The sequence below is a fragment of the Lates calcarifer genome, linkage group LG8 (genome assembly GCF_001640805.2).
Source record: "Lates calcarifer isolate ASB-BC8 linkage group LG8, TLL_Latcal_v3, whole genome shotgun sequence".
NCBI classification, from domain to species: domain Eukaryota; kingdom Metazoa; phylum Chordata; class Actinopteri; family Centropomidae; genus Lates; species Lates calcarifer.
Genome location: NC_066840.1, coordinates 6,827,218 through 6,850,318, shown reverse-complemented (window position 1 = coordinate 6,850,318; position 23,101 = coordinate 6,827,218). Strand labels below are relative to the sequence as shown.

Below are 23,101 nucleotides of genomic sequence, written 5' to 3'. Positions count from 1 at the left end.
TGCTCCACTTTCAGCTGGTATTCTCACCAGGGCTCTTGTAAAACTGCAGCATCTTTGTCTCTTTCTCTGTGGACCTGTTTCAGTCAGTCCAGCCTTCCCTTTGGATGCCATTAGCCCCCATCAGTCACCCTCAGTGTTAATAACATCAACTTACTGTACTATGCTGCTGTTCTGCCCTCTGAAGGCAAGGGAGAGGCTAAGATAGAGAGAAAGCTAGTGGGAGGAAGGGAGGGAAAAGACAAACAGCACGAGGAATAAAGAGAAAAAGAAAGAGGTTATGAGGAGAAACAGAAAGAAAGACACAGCACAGAAAAAAATGGGGGGTTACATGGGAAAGGGAGCTTCCTGTAGCTATAGCAACCGCTGGTACGCTGGTCCAATCACCACACCAGTGCCTGGTTGCTAGGGAGAGATTACGGCAGAGAGAGAAGGGAGCGCGGCAGGCAGTGGCGCTTTTCCCCGACAACTCTCCAGGATCCGGGATAGATGACAGGGATTATTTCTCCGCTTGTCTCTCTCAAGCGTCACCATCCTGAGGGATTTTCACACACTGATGCCCTGCCTATTGTCTTTAAGTGTGTTATGTGTGTGTATATGCCGTGGTGAGGTGGAGCTGCTTAAGTGTGCAAGTGTCTGGCTCAGTGAAGGAGTGATTTCTGGATGATAAAGAGGATCATTAGGCGACAAACCCTGCTGTGTTGAACAAACGCACACATGCACACGCTAAACCAGTACATCTGTACACAGAGCTAGAGCTGTAGAGGATTTTTATTGCTAATTACAAGGCCCCATCTCTAGCAGCTCGGTTGTCTCTGTGTGTCTGTGATCTCATTCACGCCTATTTTCCCCTCAGCTGAGTCTCTTATCAGCCCTCAGAGGGTTAAAAGCTGAAGGCCTCAGCAGCAGGGCTGGTCTGCTGGTATGAAGGGACTCCACTGGGCAACCATCTGTCTCCATCAGCTTCTGCCGCCAAATGCTAGGGGAACCCTGTCACTCATGCACTATTTCTCTCTGCTTTCGCCTTTAGCTGCCCCTCTCTCTCTCTCCTCTTGCCCTTTTCTATGACCACATCTCCTTCTGTTTTCTGTCCTTTTTTTCAGCCATGCTGGCGGTGTGGCTCTAGGGATGGTAGTGTCAGTCTCTCCACCAGAGACTTGCAGACTGAAATATCTCAACAACTACTGAATGGATTTCCATCATATTTTGCACAAACATTCATGGTTCCCAGAGGATGAATTCTACTGACTTATTTGAGTTTTATTCTAGTGCCATTATGATGTTGACATTTTTGGATTTGAGTGAAATATCCTGACAGCTATTAGTTGGGTTGTAATGAAATGTGGTATGTGGATGAATTCTGACTTTGTTGAGCCCCTGGCATTTGCTGTAGTGGTACCACCATGTTAAAGTAACAAATTATTCAGTAAAATAGATTGACCACTGCCTGCCACGCTGTCTTTTCAGTATCCTGCTGACTTCACTGAGCCTTTGACTTTTCCTTTGGCACCACCAGCAGGTTGACATTTTTGGTCCAGAGCAAAATGTCTTCACAATCGTTGGAGGGATTGCTATTAAATTTTGTGCAGGCATTCATGTTCCCCTGAGGATGAATTTTGATAACTTAAGTAATCCCCAGGTTTTTGCTGAGCACCACCAGAAAGTTCATGTTTTTGGTTCAAAGTGAAATGAATCAAAAACTACTGATAGTTTGGCAAACACATTCATTTTCCCAAGAGGAGGAGTTGTAATAACTTTGATTACTTTTGGTCCCTTACCTTTTCATCTGGTACCATCATTAGGTCAGGTTTGTCAATATGTTAGTTTGTCATTTCATACTTGGAAAACTAATGATATTTTACTGTCACAGTTATACTTTATATTTAGTGCTCATTAGTTGCAAGGGTTTATCATGGTGACATGATAAATGTCGACATTTCAGCATTGTCATAGTGAGCAAGTTAGCATGCTATCATTACCATTTACCCCAAAGCACTGTGCCTAAGTACAGTTTCACAGAGCTGCTAGTGTGGACTGCAGACTTTTGTTTCTCTCCTCTTCCTGTCCGTCCTGACCACTTCTTCTCCCACCCTGTGATTTGGCACAACTTGAGAAAACACATTATTTACTCTTGAAGTGTTTCCTCCTATTAGCGGGGCTCAGATCCGGGGGACAAGGGGGAGGGCAGAGGCGCCCAGGCCCCACGTTGGTAGCGCAGATGTGGGGGTGAATAGGTGAGTACCTCCCCTGCTGAAACTTGTCACTGCCCTGCTACATGCATGCCCCTCTGCTTAAATATCTGTAGCTGCTGCTATTATCTTGAAAAAAGCCATGCAAATTAGAATAATGTTGACAGCAGCACTAAAACAATTAGAATAGCGGCAGCAGGGCTACGTGGATATACTGTACAAAGCATGTCCATTTTCTTAATAGCACATTATGAAGATCCAACAGTAGCATAATGAGCTGGGGGAGAGAGGGGAGACTGAAAGAAAGGGAAGGTTGCATGGAGGTGCAAGTATTGAGGAAAAAAGGTCCAAATTGAGATAAAGTGGAGACCTTGTGCTCAGAGCCACAAAGATTTGGAAGCAGACTTGAAACGGAAAGACAGAGAAAGAGAAGGGGAGCAGGGGGCGGGGGTGTCAGGACTATTTTGGGGTTCCGGCCTGGGCCGACTTTGAGAAGGGAATTTTAATTGCGTCTGTTGGCTGGAGATAAATACCCAATCATGCAGACCCCCTGTGGGTGTCTAATCAGCGCAGTTACCAGCCTACATACTAACCTCTAATCACTAGACTTATAATCTAGATGTTAACTTCCTGCATTGCCAAAAAAGAGCAATATGAAGGAGAGAAGCAGCATATTTCAGTTTCTTTCATTATGAATGTGCAAAAAGATGAAATTAAGTCTTCTGATGTAGTTTAGTCTTGCAAAGCTGATTATGTTTGGTTTAGGGAGCTAATTAATGGTGTGTCTCCAAAGAATGACGCTTATTTATACAAACCCAACTTTTTATTAACTTAGGAATTCTGCATTTCTATGATTTGTGTGCACTTTCCCACGAGTAGCTACAGTATAAATCCCCAATGGCCATTCATGGGACAGTGAAACCGACCAGTCTGGTTCCACGTCGGTTATATTGGGCTGTTGTTTTTATGTGTGGGTGTCCGCACCATGTGGTGCTGGTTGTGCGGCTGTAACCAAAACCTTTCTTCTCATAGCCAAGCTAAGCCACGTCTCTGCAGCAGCGGAGACACCAAGCTCTAGCTCAGCTCCACCCACTGTGCTGGCAACTACAGCATGTGGAGGGATCAGTTTAAAGCTTCTGCTTGATGGTTAGGGATGAAATGAGAGAACTTGAAAAGTAGAGGGTATGCTTGCAAGTAGGCTGCAAAAAGTGGAGGCTCTTTTAGGGAGGGTTGGAAGAATGTCATCCAAAACATTTACCTTTGGGACCATGAGGGTTTCCTCTAACAGGTGCAAATGTAGATTCTTTATCTCAGTTATCTTAGGCATGTTTATAACATTATAAGTTCTTTTTAGGGCACATGTAATGTAATGTATCAGCACTGACTTTGTAATGATTCAGTTTAATACAATTGACATTTTCATTATATATAACAACATACAAAGTATGCAATAAATAACTGTTAATGTTATGTGGGAAATGCACATTTTGATCAACACCTTTGAAAACACTTAATCAAAACAAATCACTATTTTGTGAAAACTATGCATTTTTCATGACCTAAGAAAAACACCATTGTTTTAAACATGTTGATTGCAATTAGGTAATTTTCTCAACCCATAGATGTAGATGTAACCTTTTCAAAATCAGTTTTTCTTCAGTCACCTGAAGTTTATATAAGAATGTATATGGTGTTCATGTATGGTGTATATGTGTGTTCAAGTTTGAATTTCAGATATGTTTAGATTTTTAAGCTATATTTTCAATTAGCTGAAAAACACAGAAAAATATAGTCTCATTTCCCACCTATAATTCACTATACTTCATATACTCAGTACATAATATGAATATATTTCATAGGGTCTTATTATTTACTGATGGTTACTTTGATCAGATCATTTTTTCTAGGATTTCACCCACATTATTTTATGGTGAAGAAAGAACTAAACAATTAAGAAATGAATTACATATTTTGTCATTTTTGCTTCATTTCAGTAGGAACTTGACTGTAGTGTTTTAGATTTTGCCATCACAGTCATTTTCAAACAGATGTGAGGTTCTAATCCCAGACAACATTTGGTATTTACAGCCAACCAGTTTTATCACAACATCACCAAATGTGCCACCACCACCACCACCACATCATTCATACTGGGACCTGGCTGTCTCTAGGGCAACTGTGGAAGGTTTACGTCTCCTATGGCAACTGAGGGAGGGGGACGTCCTTTGGAATGCATCCAGCCAATCGTCCAGTCAGAAGAAAACATTGTGATTAGCCAGAACAGGTGAACCATCTAGCCAGCCCGTCCAATCCAGCCTGAGCAGGTCCAGTCGGCCGATAGTGATTTGGTCAGGCGTCTGTATGGTAATGAAGTGCATTAAGCTAATTGAGCCAGTCATTTGAAAATCAATCTGTGGACAGATTGAAAAGCAAGTCATATTGAGTGAGAGGGAGAGAGAGAGAGAGGAGGAGAAGAGAAAAAAGAGAATCAGAGAAAATTATAGCGATGAACTTTACAACAGTTTAGTTTTCAAAGATTAAAAACATTGTTTTCATTAAATGTGGGCTATGGACCATTTCAAGACACAATGATTTTTCTTTCCATGGCAAAAAGCTTAGTGGATGTGGAAATATTTACTCTCCAATTCCCATTTTCCATGAAGGCATCAGATAGCCTGTGATTTGGGTTTCTGGTAAGAGCCTTAGTTAGTCTGGTTTCAAACTGCAGCAGGGACACTTTCTGAAGCTCTGTGCCATTGTTCAGCAGCTCTGGAAATGTGGTTGGCACACATGCACGCACACACACACACACACACACACACACACACACACACACACACACACATTTTTATAAACAGGCTATTTTAATCCATCCCCTTTTCTTCCTTCTTCACATTCCTCCCTACTTCTGCACCTCGCCTTGATGCCAATGACCTGTCACAATGATAAAGATCCATCATCATATCTCACCATACACACTGTCCCATTTCATCATCCTATCGCTGCGTACACACGGTGCCATCTCATCGGGGATGGATTTATGTGTTTCCATCCTCCGGTGGGAGCTGAGATTGTTTTGTTTTTAAGTGAGGGCCCATTGATCTTTTATTACACCATTAAGTCAATATGCTCTACTCATAAACAGCTTGAGATTAAATGAGCCCCTTTGAAGGGTTTATGTGCATGTGTGTGTGTGTCTGTCTGTGTCTGTGTATCTTTGAACTCTCAGCCTGCCAGCGAACACTGAAGTCTGGTGGCTATAGGGAGCCAAGTATATCCTGTGGCAGCAGCTCCTGTCTATATGTAACATGACCAGTATGAAGCCATTTATTGGCAGTATGTTGTTGGTTTTCGAAGTGCTTCATTCCACTATAAGCAGATTGACGATTTGTTATGTTTACTGCATCATTTACACATTTCATTTGCTGGCAGTGTATTGCAAGCTCCATTCAGTATTGTCAGATGGACCTGATACTGTTAACCTTGTGATTAGCAGTTTTCCCTGTAGATTATATTTACTGAAATAATGGTTAGTGGTTTGGCTTCAGCATGGAAACAGTGTATGTTTTCAGGGGTAATTGTTGCTGTTTGTGTGTGTGTGTGTGTGTGTGTGTGTGTGTGTGTGTGTGTGTGTGTGTGTGTGTGTGTGTGTTTTAAGTTCATTACAGTCCCATTTTCTGGAAAAAATCTGATTCAAACAGTTGAGGGAAATTATATGATGCATGCAGGTTCAGCCATTGCCAAATCTGTACAAATACTTCCCTCAAGTTTTGTCTGTATTGTCTGTGTTACAGGAAACATAGTATCTTCTTTTGTCAGGTACAAGAATGTACACAATATTTAGTTGTACTCTCAGTAGTCCAAACTTTGCTTTGGTTATTCTGTTCTCTGCTGTCTGGTTCCAGTGTCTTGTGTGTCTGTCTACCAGGAGCTGGTGCTTAAAGCATTGGATCTTATGTCTTATCCATCACTTCCTGTTTCACCTGCAGGCTTATCAGAGGATCTGTGGGTTCCTACAGTTAGAATCTTCTCTTCATGGCTAAAGAAAGCCATGTGTCTGTTAATCATAAAGGAAAGACTCTCTGAGTTCAGTGTAGATCACTGTGTTGGACCAAATACTTGTTTTTCTTTTATCGCCCTATGATAACATTAAATCTTAACAAAGGAAGCAGCGTTACAGGAATATTTGGAGATTTTGGGAAATACCCATAGTTAAGTGAGAAGATTGATACCAGTCTTATGTCTGTAAAGTACATATACAGAGGGTGGTAGAAGCCAGTTAGCTTAGCTTAGCATAAAGAGTGGAGTTGCTGCTGGTTGCTTAGTTTGCTAGTTAACGCAATATATGTATTATCTAATTTGTATAACTTCTACAATTTGTGTTTTTTTTTTTTTTTTTTTTTTTTTTGGCTGATTTCATGGCTTGTAAATAGAACCAGACTAACTGAGACCCCTTGACTGTAGTCTTTATGCTAAGCTAAGCTAACCAGCTGCTGGAGGAATATTTTCCCAAAATGTCAAACCCCAACCACCTATTCTGGTGGGTAGAACCGGGCAGTCGGTGCATGTGTCATTACCAGATGAGCTGTTACTGTACATGATGATTGTAGTGGTGATAATAGTAGTTGTAAAATTACAGTGCCATTGTCACTGCAGGGGTGTAATCACTGGGTCAAGACTATGATGCCCTCATAGTGAGCCAGCAGTGATGGTTTATTTTCTTTTGTTGCTGGTTTCAAGTTATTGTCATTTGCTTTTAAAAAGCAAATGACAAACCTTTGAAAAAATGCGACTGTTTATACATGTGCACGTGTGGAAATCTGAATTTGTTTTACACAGCATGTGACCTTCATTAGTGCCATGTTTGTCAGGTCACTGCATTTTTTCCAGCTGGAGGTTACAATAACTGTCAACTCTTCCTGTTGGTAAACCGCAGAGACTGGGTAGAAACCAGAGACCAGCAACCACACCAGCCACTGATCCGTGAAAACGCCTCTTAGCTATACTGTTACACCCACTGGAATTCACTCTCAGTTACACGGCAAAGTGCTGTAGCACACGTCTGCTTAGAATATACAATTTAGAGGCAAACACACAAGTACACAAACTGCACACTCACCTTATGCATACACAGCAAATGATCTCAGTGTCTTCCCCATTGGTATATAATGAGTCTGTAGTCGATGTTCTGATGATGCCGGGAACTTGTGGTCTGTTGTTTTGTCTCCTTCTTCACATTGTTTAGCACAAAATGACTTTTCCACTGATTATATCATTATATTCCCATCAGAGCAAATTGGCTCACCACTGTCTGGAGCTGAATAACTTCCCCAGCAGCCATGTGTGAAGACAAACATACACACAGCATAAACAAGCACCAGTGCACACACAAACAGGTAAAAAAGGAGGGTGCACAGACTGAAAAAAGAAAAAACAGGGAAAAATAGGACTTTCAAAACACATTACATTGCTGGGTATCATTTTATTGAATTTGATTTTAAGGGCACATGATGGAAAATGGAAGCCTCTGTTTTATTTATCAAGCCAAAAATAGCATTTCTAATATCCACAGGTTATTCCATATGCTTTACTGTTTTAAGTAACCCCACTGTCTCACACTCTTTCCCTCCGTTCTCTCCACAGTGTGTAACTGTGATCTTGCACGATCTGGCTTCTTCCAGAAGAAGGGCGAGTACATCTGCACAGCAGACTATCAGCGTCTGTATGGTACGCGCTGCGACCGCTGTGACAGCTTCATCACAGGAGAGGTGGTTTCTGCTCTGGGACGCACATACCACCCCAAGTGCTTTGTCTGCAGTGTTTGCAGGTATACATCCACACACATACACACACACACACACACACACACACACACACCACACACACACACACACACACACACACACAGTCTCCCATGGGCAAGGTTACAGAGGCACACATGGTTGGGCAAGACAAGGGCAACATTAATATGGTGTTGTTTCTCGTCTCTCTTTAGCTGCTAAATGATCCACATGTTTCACTAATGTCTGCCATTTGGCCTATGACTTACAGTATGAAAAAAAATTTCTGTGGTATATCCTCCCTGTATCTCGGGTTAATACAGATTTGTTCCCACAAATCAATTAGCAGGGTTGCTTTATGGTAATAATAGATTGTTGTCTTATTTTGAATTAGTGTATGTTGAGAGTTGCCAATTTACACATTTAGCTAACGCACGGTAAATTTAGCATTTCACAAGGTGAATTTAAGTCCTGTGTTGCCTGTCCTTCTAGCTCCGATTTAGGTCTCCTGAAACTGCTAATGATATCTGGCTCTTTGGCTGTTAAATGTTCTGGGATGTTTCCACAAGATAGTTGCTGTTTTATGCTGAGCAGTTGATGAGAGCCATGAGACTGAACCAAAACAATAAAGTTGCATCCATAAAACCAAAACAATGATCTGAAAGTCACTAAAATGGTTCATAGAGCTGAGAGGAACTGCTGCTGGATGCTAAACAAACATACCAGGCTACATATGGTAAATATGTATGCACTGTACACAGTGCTTCATCACCTCTCTATCTGTACCATTCTGTTATCGGCTCTGTGCTGTGAGGAAGCACAGAAGTGATGATTCATTAGTGGAAGTGGCCAGTTAGAGAACAGTCTGTGAGAAACGTCTGATTGGAAAGCTCAAGCAGCCTGTCGTTTTGCTTAGTCGAGACACGATTCCAAAAAGAGAGCTGACCTGGTGTTTCACGCTGATAGATTCAGGAAAAAGTAGGCCATCTCTCCTCTGACCTCCATCACTGTTCATGTTAAGCACCTCCTGAACGAGCTATAAGTCAGCATCCCTGTTGGCTCCTCTATTTCATCATTTCGCTCTCCTTGTCGCTCTCTCTCTTTCATGTTTCACTCTAAAAAAAAAGTCTGTTTGTTTTGTATATTCATGCATGGTATGTGGGAACACCTGTCTGTCTTGTGCTCGCCTTTCCTTCCTCCCTCCCTGTCTGTTTTGTTATGTTATAAGGTTTACATAAGAGTGATCTTTTCCTATCTCCCTGCAGGAGAGTAGTGTTTGTCTGTTGTCGTGTATCTGCTTGACATTGGCTGATAAACACGCGGTCATGCCCAGCAGCCGTGGGCAAAAGAACTGAACTGACACCAACTGGCCGGAGACAGTCAGTGGAGCAGTCCTGGCACTGACAGGGATGTCTGTGTGTGTGCTTGTGTGTGTGTGTGTGCGTTGTCAGCTTATGTGGACTCAACTGGAAGAGACAGCGAGAAGCCAAAGGGTGAATCTCTTCTTTCCTGCTCCGTCTGCCCTCTGTCACATTGCTCACAGTCCTTCCTTGTACATCCTCTTTTTTTCCCTCTTCCATCCTCGCCTCCTGTCTTTCTTCTTACCCCCCACCTCCTCTTCATCATCCTCATTATTCCCATCATCTTCCTGCTACTTAATCATCATCCACATCCCATCGTCTTCCTTCATGTCTTTATCATCATCCCTCTTTCTCTTTGTCATCGCAGCGTCAGCTCTAATGAAGGCAGATTGCAAGTTTCACTTTTCTTTTTGCTTCTTTAAAAAAAAAAAAAAAAGTGGCTGTGATCAAAGCCAGAGGGCATATCACTAAAGCCAGAAATAGCTTTACTTCTGTGGCCAGTTTTAAAGAAAAAAAAAAAAACATGCATTAAATATGTAAACAGAGTAAATTTTTAAAGCAATGAGAAAGGCTGACAAGGCAAGAGTGTCTTGAGGGAGTGAGAGCAACACACAGGTAAAGACAAGGTCAAACACAGACTCACATACTTTTCTGCACCGGCACAGCATTTTGTGCATATAGATTGGACTGAAGAGTGTGACAGCTATGATCAGGTGCTACGTGTATAAGATTTTAGCCTGCCATGCTTGGAAGTGGACATAGATACAAACCTCGAAAACAGGGGTCATGTATCAAAATCAGACAGTTGTAGCTTTCTGTGTTTGGCTTTTTGCTCAGTGTAGCTCGTCAGTGAAATTAAAATCAAAAAACTTTGTGAACAGATGGTTAACCTTGGGACCGACTGAAGGATGAAATTAAAATTAAGCCTAAATAAATAATAGGCTTTATCAGTTTTCATTGACTTGTGTCCCTGTCAGTATTTACCAGGGCCTTTGTTGAATAATTTGTGTGCTGAAATGCCTCTGCTGGCTCATCTGCTGTGCTCACTTGTCTGTCCTTTCTGTTTTATGTATGGACGTTGTCCATCTTTGAATAATATAAAAGCACAAAGGAGCAAACCTAGAATACTGTATGTGCCAGCTCATTCCACATACACTCGTGTTTAGACAGAAACAGTTGTAAAAAAAAAACCCTAACTCCCTAGAAACATGCATTCTAGGGAGCTGCGTGTACCGTATATATTGCACAAGCCTTTATCCATGCTTGACTCTGTACATCTCAGACTGTGTACACGGATGCAGTGCACTCCTGTGTGCTGACTGCTGGAGACTCTAGCCTCCCTCTGGGTCTTGGCTCCGGCTCCAGGCCTCAGCGGGGGAGTAAAAGGATTACTGCCATCTATGTCTTTTAAACAGCCTTCCCTAAGCCTTTTAGCTCCCCATTCATTCTCACATCCTCCTCAGTCATAAAGAAATCAATCTGTCTAGTCAAAAAGCAAAGAGAGAAGAGACAAAATAGTCTACCACGATATGGCAAATTTAATTTTGCTTTGCTATCCTGTTGTTTGCCTTGTCTCCATGTGTGTGTATTTACTTTTCTTTACTGTTGTGTGGTTTTAAAGCGATGAAGAAAACTGTGACCTGGTGGCACCAGCTGTGTAAGGAGTGAGCTAGGCAAAGGAGCAAAGTGGGCGGACAGATTTAGAGAGAAAGAAGCGGTTAAGATCAGTATGCACTCCACACAGTCTCCCTAATAAGTTTTCATTCTCACTGAGAGAGCCAGTTTTCCTTTTAGGCGCCGGTGGCAGCGGCACATTATCAGCTCTTTAATCACAGAGCAGCCAGGTGCTCCTGCAACAATCAACGTCCTATTAACCCGTCGGCTCAACTGTTTACTAATGTATTTTCAGGTTCATAGAGGATGTCAGGCTGTGTTCAGCTTGTGTCAGCGGGATTATGGCCTGTCTGTCACCCAATCATGTTCCTGCCAGCACCCATTTGTTATTACCATGTGTACACTTGGGTGTAATGTAAACACACAGAATCACCGCAGGCATTTTATCTCTTTTTGTGCACTGCTTTTCTAATTCTCCCTCTCTCTCTCTCTCTCTGTCTCTCTCACTCTCTCCGTTCCCTCCTCAGTAAACCTTTCCCCATCGGAGACAGAGTGACGTTCAGTGGAAAGGACTGCGTGTGCCAGCAGTGCTCGCACACACTCGTCAAGTCAAATGAACCGATCAAGATCCATGGGCCCAGCCGTAAGTCCAGCGTCCGCCTCGCTCTGTCCGTTCTGTTTAGGGCCACCAGTCGCCACAGTGCGCTGAGTCTAATAGGATGTGTCCATGAGGCCCATTTAGCTCATTTAGCTAATCAAGTGTCTGTCAAATCAGTGGTCTGACCTGTCGAGCTGATCTGCCAGCTGAGAATTATGTAACACAAACAGACACATCATTCATTCATTACTGTCAACACCAAAACATGCAGAGAATAGAGGATTTTATGTATTATGTATATTTTATGTATATGCACATCTGGTCACACATTCCTTTACTTAATGAAGTGAATATGTGTTATTATACAGGTATGAGCAGCACAACCCGCTCCTTCTCAGTACAAAGCAGGAAAATGACAAATTATTGTCCCACAATAGAGCAATAGTGATTGATAGTGAATCATTTGTTAAGTGTGGCATACAGACAGCGGGTTGCTGCTCACTGGCTGTGCAGTAATAACAGATGGTAGAGAGGCAGTGAATAACTGTCCTCCCCAGATCGCTCCATTCAGGAGAATAAAATCCAAATGGCTCCCCAGGTACATGTTCATCACTCTGTCTTATGAGGAGGCAGTCTATGAGATGGCACACAGAGTGCAGACAATAAATGTAATGCACTAGCTGTTACAGCCTGTTCCTCTGTAATTTTGTGAAAGGAGAAGAATTTTTAAGGATGCAAATATATGCCTGGTGTGGAAAAGTGGAAGGAAATGCATTTGCCAAGTGCAAAATTATTACTGAGGGGATTTGAGGTCTGAGAATGAGGCATTTAAATAACCTGGTGCAAAACATTAATTGAAGTTTGCCTATTTATGCACTGATGAACTCGAGAATTGTAGTTATTTATTTATTTTATCTACCTGAAAAAAAAAAAAAAATTAAAGTATGTATGGAAATTTTTCAATATGGATAAATAACTCTGAATGTAGTAAATATGCTATGTAGGATGTTTAGACTTAACAATGCTTAGTTGACTACCTGGAATACTTATCATTCCACGTTATAAATTTTACATCAGGGGCACTGAAGTGTATACTTCATACATAGCAACATGTTTCAGTTCAGTCCAGGACGTTTATTGCATGTCATTCTCCGTAATCTCCACCTACATTTTCACTCTACATCTCACCTATATGCTGAAAATTAAAGGCAAGAATCCTCAGTCCAGAGGAAACAAAATCTGCCTATTAGTGCCTCTAAAGCTCCGTAGTTAATATGCTATATGTCATTTGTCTTATTGCTTGAAAAACTTAGATGTAAAACTTTTAAGGGGCTTTGGTGAAACTGATTTTTTGTTACCTCCAGAAAGAGCAGGGATAGCTGTTTAATCTTTATGGTCTTTATGCTAAGCTAACCCAATCAGCTCAATCACTGGAAGTTACTGCTTGTTTAGCTGATGTCTGCAATTTAAAACTTTAAAACTTGTTCCAGATCCTTTCACTGATGTAATACTTTACTTTTGACAAATAAGAACACCTGCTGTATCATCACAGACCAAAGTGTGGCTAGAAATGCAACAACAGTGCAGAAGCAGTTTTCTGTCCTTTCCTTTCTCCTTTGCTGTGAATTATTATGTACCTAATAATTTCTTGTCACAAGCTCTGTTACATAATTATAGATGATCTAATACCGATTTCATTTGGTGGCTAAAATGGGAACTGTACCATGACTCAGTAGAAAATCAGCTGTGCACAGTAACAGTCTGGAGCTGAAATCCCGGCCACACAGACTCAGCACTATCACCACCGAATGACAGTTAAGATTTATTTGGACTGCGGAAACCCTGACTGAATGCACTGCAGTTTTTTTTAACTGCAAAACACAGTTTGTCTTGGCTGACAGGGCAGAATGGAGTGGTCCCTTGTGCCTCCAGGCTCCTCTCAGGGGCAGTAGACCGGGTCAGAAAAGGTTAAGTTGAGCCAAACATCTTCCAAATGGAAACAAATGGAGCGCTGACCCTTTTTTTCCCAGCATTTTGACACTCTGCAGCCATGCATCATTTGCAGCCTCGGTGCTGCTGTGCATTTGGTGGTCAATAACGCTTGCTGGGGCGTCTCTCTTAGGGAGATGGAATGTACAGTATGCTTGTATACTGTGTGTGTGTGTGTGAGGAAAAGAGACAGAGAGAGATTCATACATGTCTCTTATTAGGGGGATTTTATGCAACTGTTTTAGCCCTGGGGCTATTACAGTGATATTTGCTTCCTGCCTGCACTCAGTCATGTTTAACAGTGCTTACAGTTGAGAGGACTCACAGCTCTGCAATATCCCACATTAGACCGGCTATTGATTAAGGAGGTGGTTGTGCCGAAGGGGTAGAAAACTACACTAGGAGCACAGAAGGTGTTTAAAGATGTACAATTATACCTTTGCTCACTCCATTTCTCTTTGTCTGTGCTTCTACCTCTCCTACATTTCCTCTTTTCTCTCTTTCTCTCTGAATCCTTCTCTTCACCCATTCATTTTTTGGTCTCGTTCCTTCTTCTTTCTTGCACACTCCACTCTTTTTTTTTTTTTTGCCTTTTTCTCCAGACTGTGCTGGATGCGGAGCCGAGATCAAGCAGGGTCAGTCTCTGCTGGCGTTGGAGAAACAGTGGCACGTCAGCTGCTTCAGATGTCGGACCTGCAACATGGTTCTCACCGGAGAGTACATCAGCAAGTGAGTGGGTAAAGGGGGAAAAGAACATCAAGAGAAACACAACGTCTCAAAGCATGTCTCGCTCAGAAAAGTCATACAAATTGAAAACATCTTCTGCCGTGTTTGTTTTTGATGAAAGAAGCTACACTTTTTCCATATCTAGTTTTTCTCTAGAAAGGGCAAACACTTTGGCACACTACAGCAGCTTCAATTATATTTTCTATGTTACAGGGATGGAGTGCCATACTGTGAGGCAGATTACCACGCCCAGTATGGGGTGAAATGTGAGACCTGCAACAGATACATCAGTGGAAGGGTTCTGGAGGTGAGAACAGTACCAGATTTCAACATGAGAAGGTACTAAAAGAGATTTAGCTGCACAGAAATCTGCAGCAATACATAAACCCAAATTGTGAGTTGACTCCGGTAACTGGGTGTAATCAGCGTTATCAGAAATGAACAGTTGCATTCTTATCCTCAGCTCAGTTTAAGCCCCGCTGTGCTTTAGGGAGTGAGCGACTTAAGATTGGGGGGTGATAAAAATTTTGTCCTGCTCTACTAAACCAAAACAAATTCAGCAGCAGCGTGTTAGCATGGTCAAACAGAAGCCCATACCCACCATTTTACCGTTCCTCCTAACACCACAGTTGAAACAGAACACAGGCCCTACCTGCAGTAACGGCAGGCAAAAGAAAAGATTGAGATGTAAGGAGCTGAGAGGAAAGGGGAGTTATAAAAAGATCAGAGAGTAAAGAGTGAGGGGAAAAGATGGAAGGAGGGGAGACACAGAAAACAAATTCAGCAGCAGTAAAAATGCACATTTGTGTTTTGAGAGCTCTTATGCCAGAGCAATTTTAAAAAGAGAAGGAAGAAGGAGTCTGCGCCGGAAAGAGGAGGAGAGGAGAGTAGAGGAGAGCAGAGGAGACGGAGCTGAGATGGACAGAGGGGGAAGTGAGGGGAAAATAATGAGGGGAGTGATAAAGTGCAGATGCTAATTAAATGTTTTGGAAGAGTCTCTGGAGGGTGTCTCTTGTCATCTGGGACTGGGGGAAAGGGAGCGGACATAGTAAAACTTTGCCAGACAAACACACGCACACACACACACACACACACACACACACACACGCAGGGCCTTGTTGTCTCTGTGCTCCTTTGCTTGTCAGAATGGCTGGTGTAAAGTGCTTTGTTCCTGACTGTCAGCCTCTCTGGGCTATTTATAGACATGGGGACATGTCAGCCTTTATCTGTGAGTCTCCCTCTCTCTCTCTTTTCTCTCTATGTCTCTCTCTCTCACACTCTCTGATCATGTGTGTGTGCGCGTGCGTGCATGGCATTCAGTCTTTTCTCCTGTCAAATTTTGATATCATAATGTTGCACTTCTTTAAGATGCAGCACGCAACTGATTTGACACACAGGGAGTCTGAACCAGAGGACTTACTCTCCCAGACATACAGTACACAGTACATTTAGGATAAGAATAACATGAATTCGATCACCAATGTTAATTTTGGCTCCTGATTTTAAATTTAGCTTTTAGTCTTTTGATGCAAATGTGTTTACGTTTTACACATTTTGACTAAAAATATTTTAGCAGCAGTGGAATCTTCCTGTCTTTGTCATGTACACTTAGTGTTGTTCTCCTTACATCCATCATTACCACCTTGATGATAGTATCTTTTTATGAAAGTGCTTGTGCTGCCTGTGTGTTCTCATAGTTTGTCCGATAGCTTCTTCATCGCCACTTTTTCTAGTGTTAGTGGAATTGCAGATCCATCCATCCATCCACCCATTATCTATACTGCTTATCCTTAACCACTGTCCTTCATCAATTTAACACATAACTGGCAGAGACATAACATTACTGAATGCAGGATGCTGCTATGAGTGCAACAGGTCAGGGAGCTGAAGAAGAAACAATATTTCCTTTTAATCACGAGGATACAAAGTGTGATTCCAAAGACACATGCAGGTTACAATTAATCTTTGTATCAAAACAGTCATTTGTTCATTCAGCTGTCTGTCATGTTATTGTTTCATTTCATGAAAATGTAATATATTTTGTATAGTACTTATGTTTATGGCTACTTTTTATTTATTTATATTTATTATTGATTTGATTTGATTAATATAATCTAAAGGGAAAGACAAAGTCCATATATTTGCTAAACTGGAACCATGAAATGTTTGGAATTTGCTTTAAAATGACACAAACCATTATCAAAATAATTTATAATTTAAATAATAAATTATAAATTAAATAAATAACAAATAACAAATCTTTTCAGCTCTACCTGCATATATTGTATATTGTCAAGTACAGTAGTAGTTTGTAGTAGTAGTAGTAGTAGTAGTAGTAGTAGTTAAGTATAGTAGTTGTTAATTCATAACAAATTGTGTTTTATAGGCTTTTCATTCATGTTGTGTAAAACTCTTAACATGTAAAGTAACTACTCTCTAATTTGTAGTTAAGTACAATGCTCGAGTAAATGTACTTAGTTACATTCCACCACTGAACTTCTTTTCTGTCCTACATTGAAAATTCTGATAAATGTCTCTCTTGATGATTAGGCTCGTTCCACAGAGTCCCTCTTCAGTCCAACTTTCCAGAGCCAAAGGTTGTTAGTTTAATGAGTAGTTTTAAAGAAAGTGGAGACAGGGAGACATAAAGAGAGGAAGTGGAAGACAGAGGAGCGTATAACCCTCCTTTCTTTAGTTTCACTTCTTCTCCTTACTTCCTCTGTGTCTTAGTTTGCCAATAAATATAGCAGCCTATTAATGCCACTGGAGAGAATGAGGGCCTCATTTGAAATGATAACAGCAGTTGCTAAGCTGATACCTTATGACCACGGTCGGTAAACGCACTCCTGCTCGGAAAGCAGGAGACGGAAATGCTGCATCCTCTCCTGGTTTTCCTTTCAGAGTAACCTGAGACAGAGAGGGAGCAGGGATTGGTTCAGATGCAGCTCAGATACAATTAAGAATCATACATTGCTAGTTCTTAGAGAGTGTACATTCATCAGAGGCCCGATTTCCTGCTGATAGCATAAAGGTATCCGTTTTATGAAAGGAGGAAAAGTCAGAGCAGTGTAAAATGACATAATACCACCACACACATCAAACACATGCGCTAGCTGTGTTCAGATGAAACTTCAGGTCTCCTTGACACAGGCCACATGTCAGCAGTGCTTCTATAAATAGAAATTCTCTGATGGTGTGTCAGAAGAAGGTAGAGGTGATGGGACGGGGCCACGCCTCAGTCTTCAACTCCCATGGAGACACACGCGAGAAACATCAGGACCGTGAACTGGCTTGGATTAATGGAGGGTCCTGGCCTGGTATGACATCATACTGCATCATTTCATGTGTCCATTTCACCTGCACCACACGTGTTTGGTGGTGTTCTGAATGTCCAAGGACACGTATTGCACTCTCTTGTCCTTCACTTACATGGCCACCTATTTCCCTCCTTCTCTCTTCAGAGAACACACACATACACCCACACATACAAACGCACACTCCAACACTCTTCTTCATGTGACTGACCTACAGGGATCTTTGCTCTAATTATGGCATGGGGGAGAATGGGTGGTGGCTGCTATCATGTGATTGCTGCATGCTGATGAAACAACCACAGGCTATGCAATGATGTCTCAATACATTATGAGGCAATACGTGGTCAGGTGATATACAGTAGAAAACATATGGAGACGATGACCTGCTCAAGGTGGGGGGTGCATTTGTAGATTAGCCCTCAACCTGTTTATAATGATAATATATGTTCACACCCTCTCTCCTCTCCTCTCCTCTCCTCTCCTCTCCTCTCCTCTCCTCTCCTCTTCTCTTCTCTTCTCAGGCAGGAGGGAAACACTACCATCCGACCTGTGCCCGCTGTGCCCGCTGTAACATGATGTTCAAAGAGGGAGAGGAAATGTACCTGACAGGTGAAACTTGACGCCAATACATGCACACACTGACATGTACACACACACACACACACACACACACACACACACACACATACTGTGGAGTACAGTTGTCAGTGGAGACGAATGCATGGCATCTGGGAACACCCAACACCAATCTGTCTGTCTCTCGCTCTTCTTCAGGATGTGAGGTGTGGCACCCATTATGCAAGCAGGCAGCGAGGGCAGAGAGGAGACTCAGGGTGAGATGGAGTTTGCAATGAAAATGTTAAGCTAAATTGAAAACTGCAGTTTCTTCACTGTGTGCTTTCTCCCCTCCCTACTTGGCTTTGTCTGTTTGTACCTCACAGCACAGACGCCTGTCAGAGACCTCCATCTCTCCACCAGGCTCCTCAATAGGCTCTCCCAGCAGGGTTATATGTGTAAGTAACCTATAAGTCTGCAGCTTTTAGTCACTTGTAGCTGCCGCTGTCACTGAGCTTCCCCTAAAATTGCACAATTGCCACACCAGAAACACGAGCACTACCCACAGGCTTGAATGGTTTTAAAGCACCAGCCTGAGAACCTGCTCACTCCCTTGGCCTGTTCACTTGTCTATGTCCAACCTACTCTGTTCTCATTGGTAATGTGGCAGGAGTTAATATAATATGTAAGAAAACATAAGGGTATCTTGTTGTCACAATGAGACAAATTGTTTCAACAAGAAATTACACCTATGCACATCACAAAAACCAAGTCTAACACAATATAATGTGTTAGTACATAGTATTTGTGATGACCATCTTAAGTCATCAGTGCCTAGAAAGCACTGATATAGTGATTTGCAAGTCAAAAAACCACGTTAGCCATGTTAGCAGTGTGGCTCTAGGAATGTTAGACTGTCAGTTGGTCCATCAGTTTGGTCTAGGCTGAAAATTCTTTATTGGATGGATTCCCTTAAAATGTTGTACAGACATTCGTAGTCCCCAGCAGATGACTCCTAATGACTTTGGCGACTCCTTAATTTGAAATTAGTGCCACCAGCAGGTGAAAGTTATCAAACATCCATTGAGGAAAGTAGGTACTCAGTAGGTATACACCTAAAGGCTAAGTACTGTCCATGATAAAGAGAATGAAATCACAAAAAATCAAGGCACATTAAGGTGCTTCATTGAAGTGCAAAAACCCCCCCAAAACATTATTTTTTATTCTTATTAAACCAAGACTAACACACATTGGCTGCAGGATGGTCGTCCTCAGGGTTTTGGCCCTGGGCTTTTTACTTTCATTGGTTTTCCTTAGGATTTAAATAAAGAGGAAGACAGCTATGTGGTGTATATGCATTGATAGTTTTTAATTATGAAGCCACAGTTTTAAAGGCTTTTAATTTTTTAATTTAATTTTTAGTATATAATAAGGTGCCTTGAATATAGAAATAATAAAATTTGTTATATGTAATCCAAACATTTTAAACTAAATTTTAACCTACTCATCTAGACATGTTTTGACATGCAAATCTAGTTGGGCAGATGCCAGGTTTACATGAAGGTTGTCACTCCTGAGTTGGACCTGTTCCATCTCTGAACAAAGCTTCAACCAGATGTGGAACAGGGTCCAACTGTGCTACTTGGCAGCCTGCTGAGTGTTGCTGCATGTCGGCGGTATTAGCATGTCAGAGGTTGTCTGCGTGCAACCTCTCTGCTCAGCCCTGCCCTGCTCTCGCCTCATAATCAATGACCTTTCTGTTTAAGGTGATGGATGAGGGAGAAATGCAGTGTAAGCACGCTTGTTGTCCATACTGTCTCCTCTCTCTCTCTCTATCCCTCCCTCTCTTTCTCTCTAGTCATCTTTCCTTCCTCTGCTCTCTTCCTCACACATGCTGAGCTCCTGAAGGTCAACAACTTACACTGCTGTCAGGTTCTGCAGCGCACATGTGTACTTTTGATGAGCGCACACACGCATAATGTATGTGCATGTGCAGACCTGTGTGTGCTTCATCAGCACTTTCTCCCTCCTCTCACCTCTGCATGATCTGCTGCTGGAGTTTCCATTCTACTTTGTTACCGTACCATCGTCAATGTGGTCTTGATGTTGGGTCTTGTTGCTGTTGTCTCTGTCTTTGGTGGGTGTATGTGTGTGTCCTCTCTCCAGGCCAGAGTGGAGAATGAGATCCTAGATTATAAGGACCTAGCTGCCCTGCCAAAGGTCAAGGCCATATACGAGGTCCAACAGCCAGACCTCATATCCTCCTCATACCAGCCCTACCACAGATACACCTCTGATGACAGGCTAGACACTTACAGCTATGGGGAGGTACTGCTGCCACACACTCCAGGCCAAACTTAGCACTGACCTCATCAATGACTGTTCAGAAACACTTTGTTAAGATTTTAGATGGAGCTGTGCTAATAAGAAGTGTGTGTCTTCACAACACCTCAGTCATATTATGAGTAGTATTTGTTGGGCTCCTGGTTTTCTTTTTTGATTTTACAAAAAGAACATTATCCAGAGATTTATTGATATTTGTTTTAATTATTTTGATTAGCGACTAATTTTGAAATTTGGATGGAAAATTGGATTCAAGGATACCATTTACTGAAGTATTTAGATATCTTTTTTGGTGTTTTTATTGACTTACAACAAGGGACTCATAATGCATAATCAGGAGCTCATCACTGTCAATTACTAGAAGCTTTTACCCAGCTACCAACTTAACAAAAGTCTATTGTTTACTGTAAAACATGGTCAACTTTGTCCTTTCGCAGTAGTGAAAAGCATTTTGTGGATACCAAACTTCACTGAAATCTTGTAAAAATTGAAAATAATGAGCTTGAAGTGCCATTTTGTAGTATTTGTTTGATGTTAGAGATTGGTGGATTTTGTGCAGACGATTTATTTTAGTTTCTGGTTCAAGTTTCAGTGGCTCATTACAAATGAAATATTTTGACATTTTGGGAAATATGCTTCTTTGATATTTAACTATCATATCTGTCTAAGTGGAAACAGGTACCTTTGCTCTGTCCATAATTTAAAAAAATCTCACTAACTAAGCCCAAGCAAGTATAGTTACAGCACCTAATGTCCGGTAAAATCACAAGTTGACATTTTTACATTTTGGTTTATGTATGGATAGTTTTAATCCAGTTCTTGTCAAGGAAACAAATAAGCTTATTTCTCCAAATGTCAAACTATTAATTTAACAGTCTTTAAAATAATTATGTGGCTGCTCCCCACCCCTACTGTTAATAAAAATGATATATGGTTTTTCTTCTTCTACAGTTACAAATGATAATTCTTCTCTCTCTACTGATTCTCTAGTCACTTGGGACGCTCTCTCCCTATTCTCAGGTAAGCATTCTTCCTCCCAGTGCAACTAGCAGAGCACTTAGAACAAGTTTAAACAAGTGAACTGTTGTAATTTTGTCCTGTCACTGAGCTATTTGTCTCCCTGTTGCCCCCTGCTCTTCTTTCACCTGTCACTTGTCTCCTTTGTCTTTCTAGGACTATGACAGCCTGGATATGAAGCAGAGGCGGTGCTCCAGTCCAGGTTATATAGACTCGCCGACATATAGTCGTCAAGGCATGTCACCCATCATGCCTCGCTCTCCCCAGCACTATGGCTTCCCTGGTGAGTCATATAGCATTCACTCATAGGTGTCCGCTTATAACCTCTGAGCTTAGTATCAACTGAATATACTGAATCAAGTTGATCATGCTGAACATAATGTAAGTTAAAGTACTTATGAAGTTTCTATGGTTAAGGATGTTTTTGAGTTTTGGGATTTATTTTATTTGACTGAAGTTATTTAAAGGACTATTTCAACATTGTGGGAAATACGCTCATTTTCTTAGTGAGAATTAGATGAGAAGATCAATACCTTTCCTATATCCATCCACTCAGTGTGAAGCTAAAGCCAGCAGCCATTTAATTTAGCTTAGCACAAAGACTGGAAACTCAACTGGAAGCTAATCTGGGTCTGTTTGAAGGACAAAAAAACGACCCCTCTGAAGTCTAATAGTCACTGTGAGGTTGCCAGGCAACCTGTGGAGACTTCAGGAAGTTACTGTCCCTGGCCAAAAAAATCATTGTGTACAGTAATTTCTGTAAAATGTTGAATTCTCTTCTGTTTTTGTATGATTGAAAAATCTGATGAAAAGTATTGAGCAATTAGCTTTAAGGGTGCTGGTCGGCTGATTTTGTTATTTACGGACAGAGTCAGGCTGCATGTTTCACCTGTTTCCAGTCTTTAAGCTAAGCTAAGCTAACTAGCAGCTCATTGTAGCTTCAAATGTAGTGTACAGACATGAGAATGGTATTGATCCTCTCATCTAAATCTCATCAAGAAAGCAAATATTTCCCAAAAATATCGAACTGTTCCTTTAATGGAGCTCAAATTGCTTGTCATTTCCATCTGTTTGTCATCACCACTATTATATATACAACAAATATGCCCTCATATAATATCAGTGTTGACAAAATATTCATTGCATTAGGAAAGAATGTCTTTCACTCCACTTCAAAATACTTGTTTGGCTATCTCATGTGCTGCAGTTGCTCCTTGGCTGTCCTTTCATTTAACTCTTACACATGTGCATTGACTCTGTAATAACCACAGGCAAGTCAATAACCTTTCGTCATTACACCACTGGAAAAGTTCTCCAATGTCACTTTGTAATTGGGATGAATGTTTAGGGCTGTTTAGTTTTCATCTGCATGTGTTGAGGCCTTCTTTCATGCTCATGTTCCCTTTGCTGTGATTGGCTGTGGCTGGCTGCAGGCTCTGAGAGTGGCAGGAGTTCACCTTATTACGGCCAAGAGGGGCGGTCAAGCACACCCACCACAAACCAGCCCCCTAAACATTTTCATGTACCAGGTAGGACTCCTCATCTCCTCATCGCCCTACTCGCAATCTCATAGAATATTTTTTTTCTTTTTTTTACTGCATGGGGAAGATTTCATCAG

At 41.6% G+C, this 23,101-nt stretch overlaps 1 protein-coding gene across 3 annotated transcripts in view; it reads left to right on the top strand.

Annotated features, from left to right (window-relative positions):
• The window catches only part of ablim3 (actin binding LIM protein family, member 3), a 43,795-nt gene that overhangs the window by 11,872 nt on the left and 8,822 nt on the right, over positions 1-23,101 (top strand). For 2 of the 3 annotated variants that reach the window (XM_018675491.2, XM_051072194.1), the window contains exons 3-13: positions 7,830-8,013; positions 11,469-11,584; positions 14,131-14,257; positions 14,468-14,561; positions 18,090-18,177; positions 18,343-18,401; positions 18,510-18,581; positions 20,290-20,451; positions 21,457-21,486; positions 21,640-21,766; positions 22,917-23,012. In XM_018675491.2, the coding sequence (XP_018531007.1) occupies positions 7,830-8,013; positions 11,469-11,584; positions 14,131-14,257; positions 14,468-14,561; positions 18,090-18,177; positions 18,343-18,401; positions 18,510-18,581; positions 20,290-20,451; positions 21,457-21,486; positions 21,640-21,766; positions 22,917-23,012 (1,155 nt within the window). The remainder of the gene's footprint in view (positions 1-7,829; positions 8,014-11,468; positions 11,585-14,130; positions 14,258-14,467; positions 14,562-18,089; positions 18,178-18,342; positions 18,402-18,509; positions 18,582-20,289; positions 20,452-21,456; positions 21,487-21,639; positions 21,767-22,916; positions 23,013-23,101) is intronic. The other variant, XM_051072195.1, reaches the window with a different exon arrangement.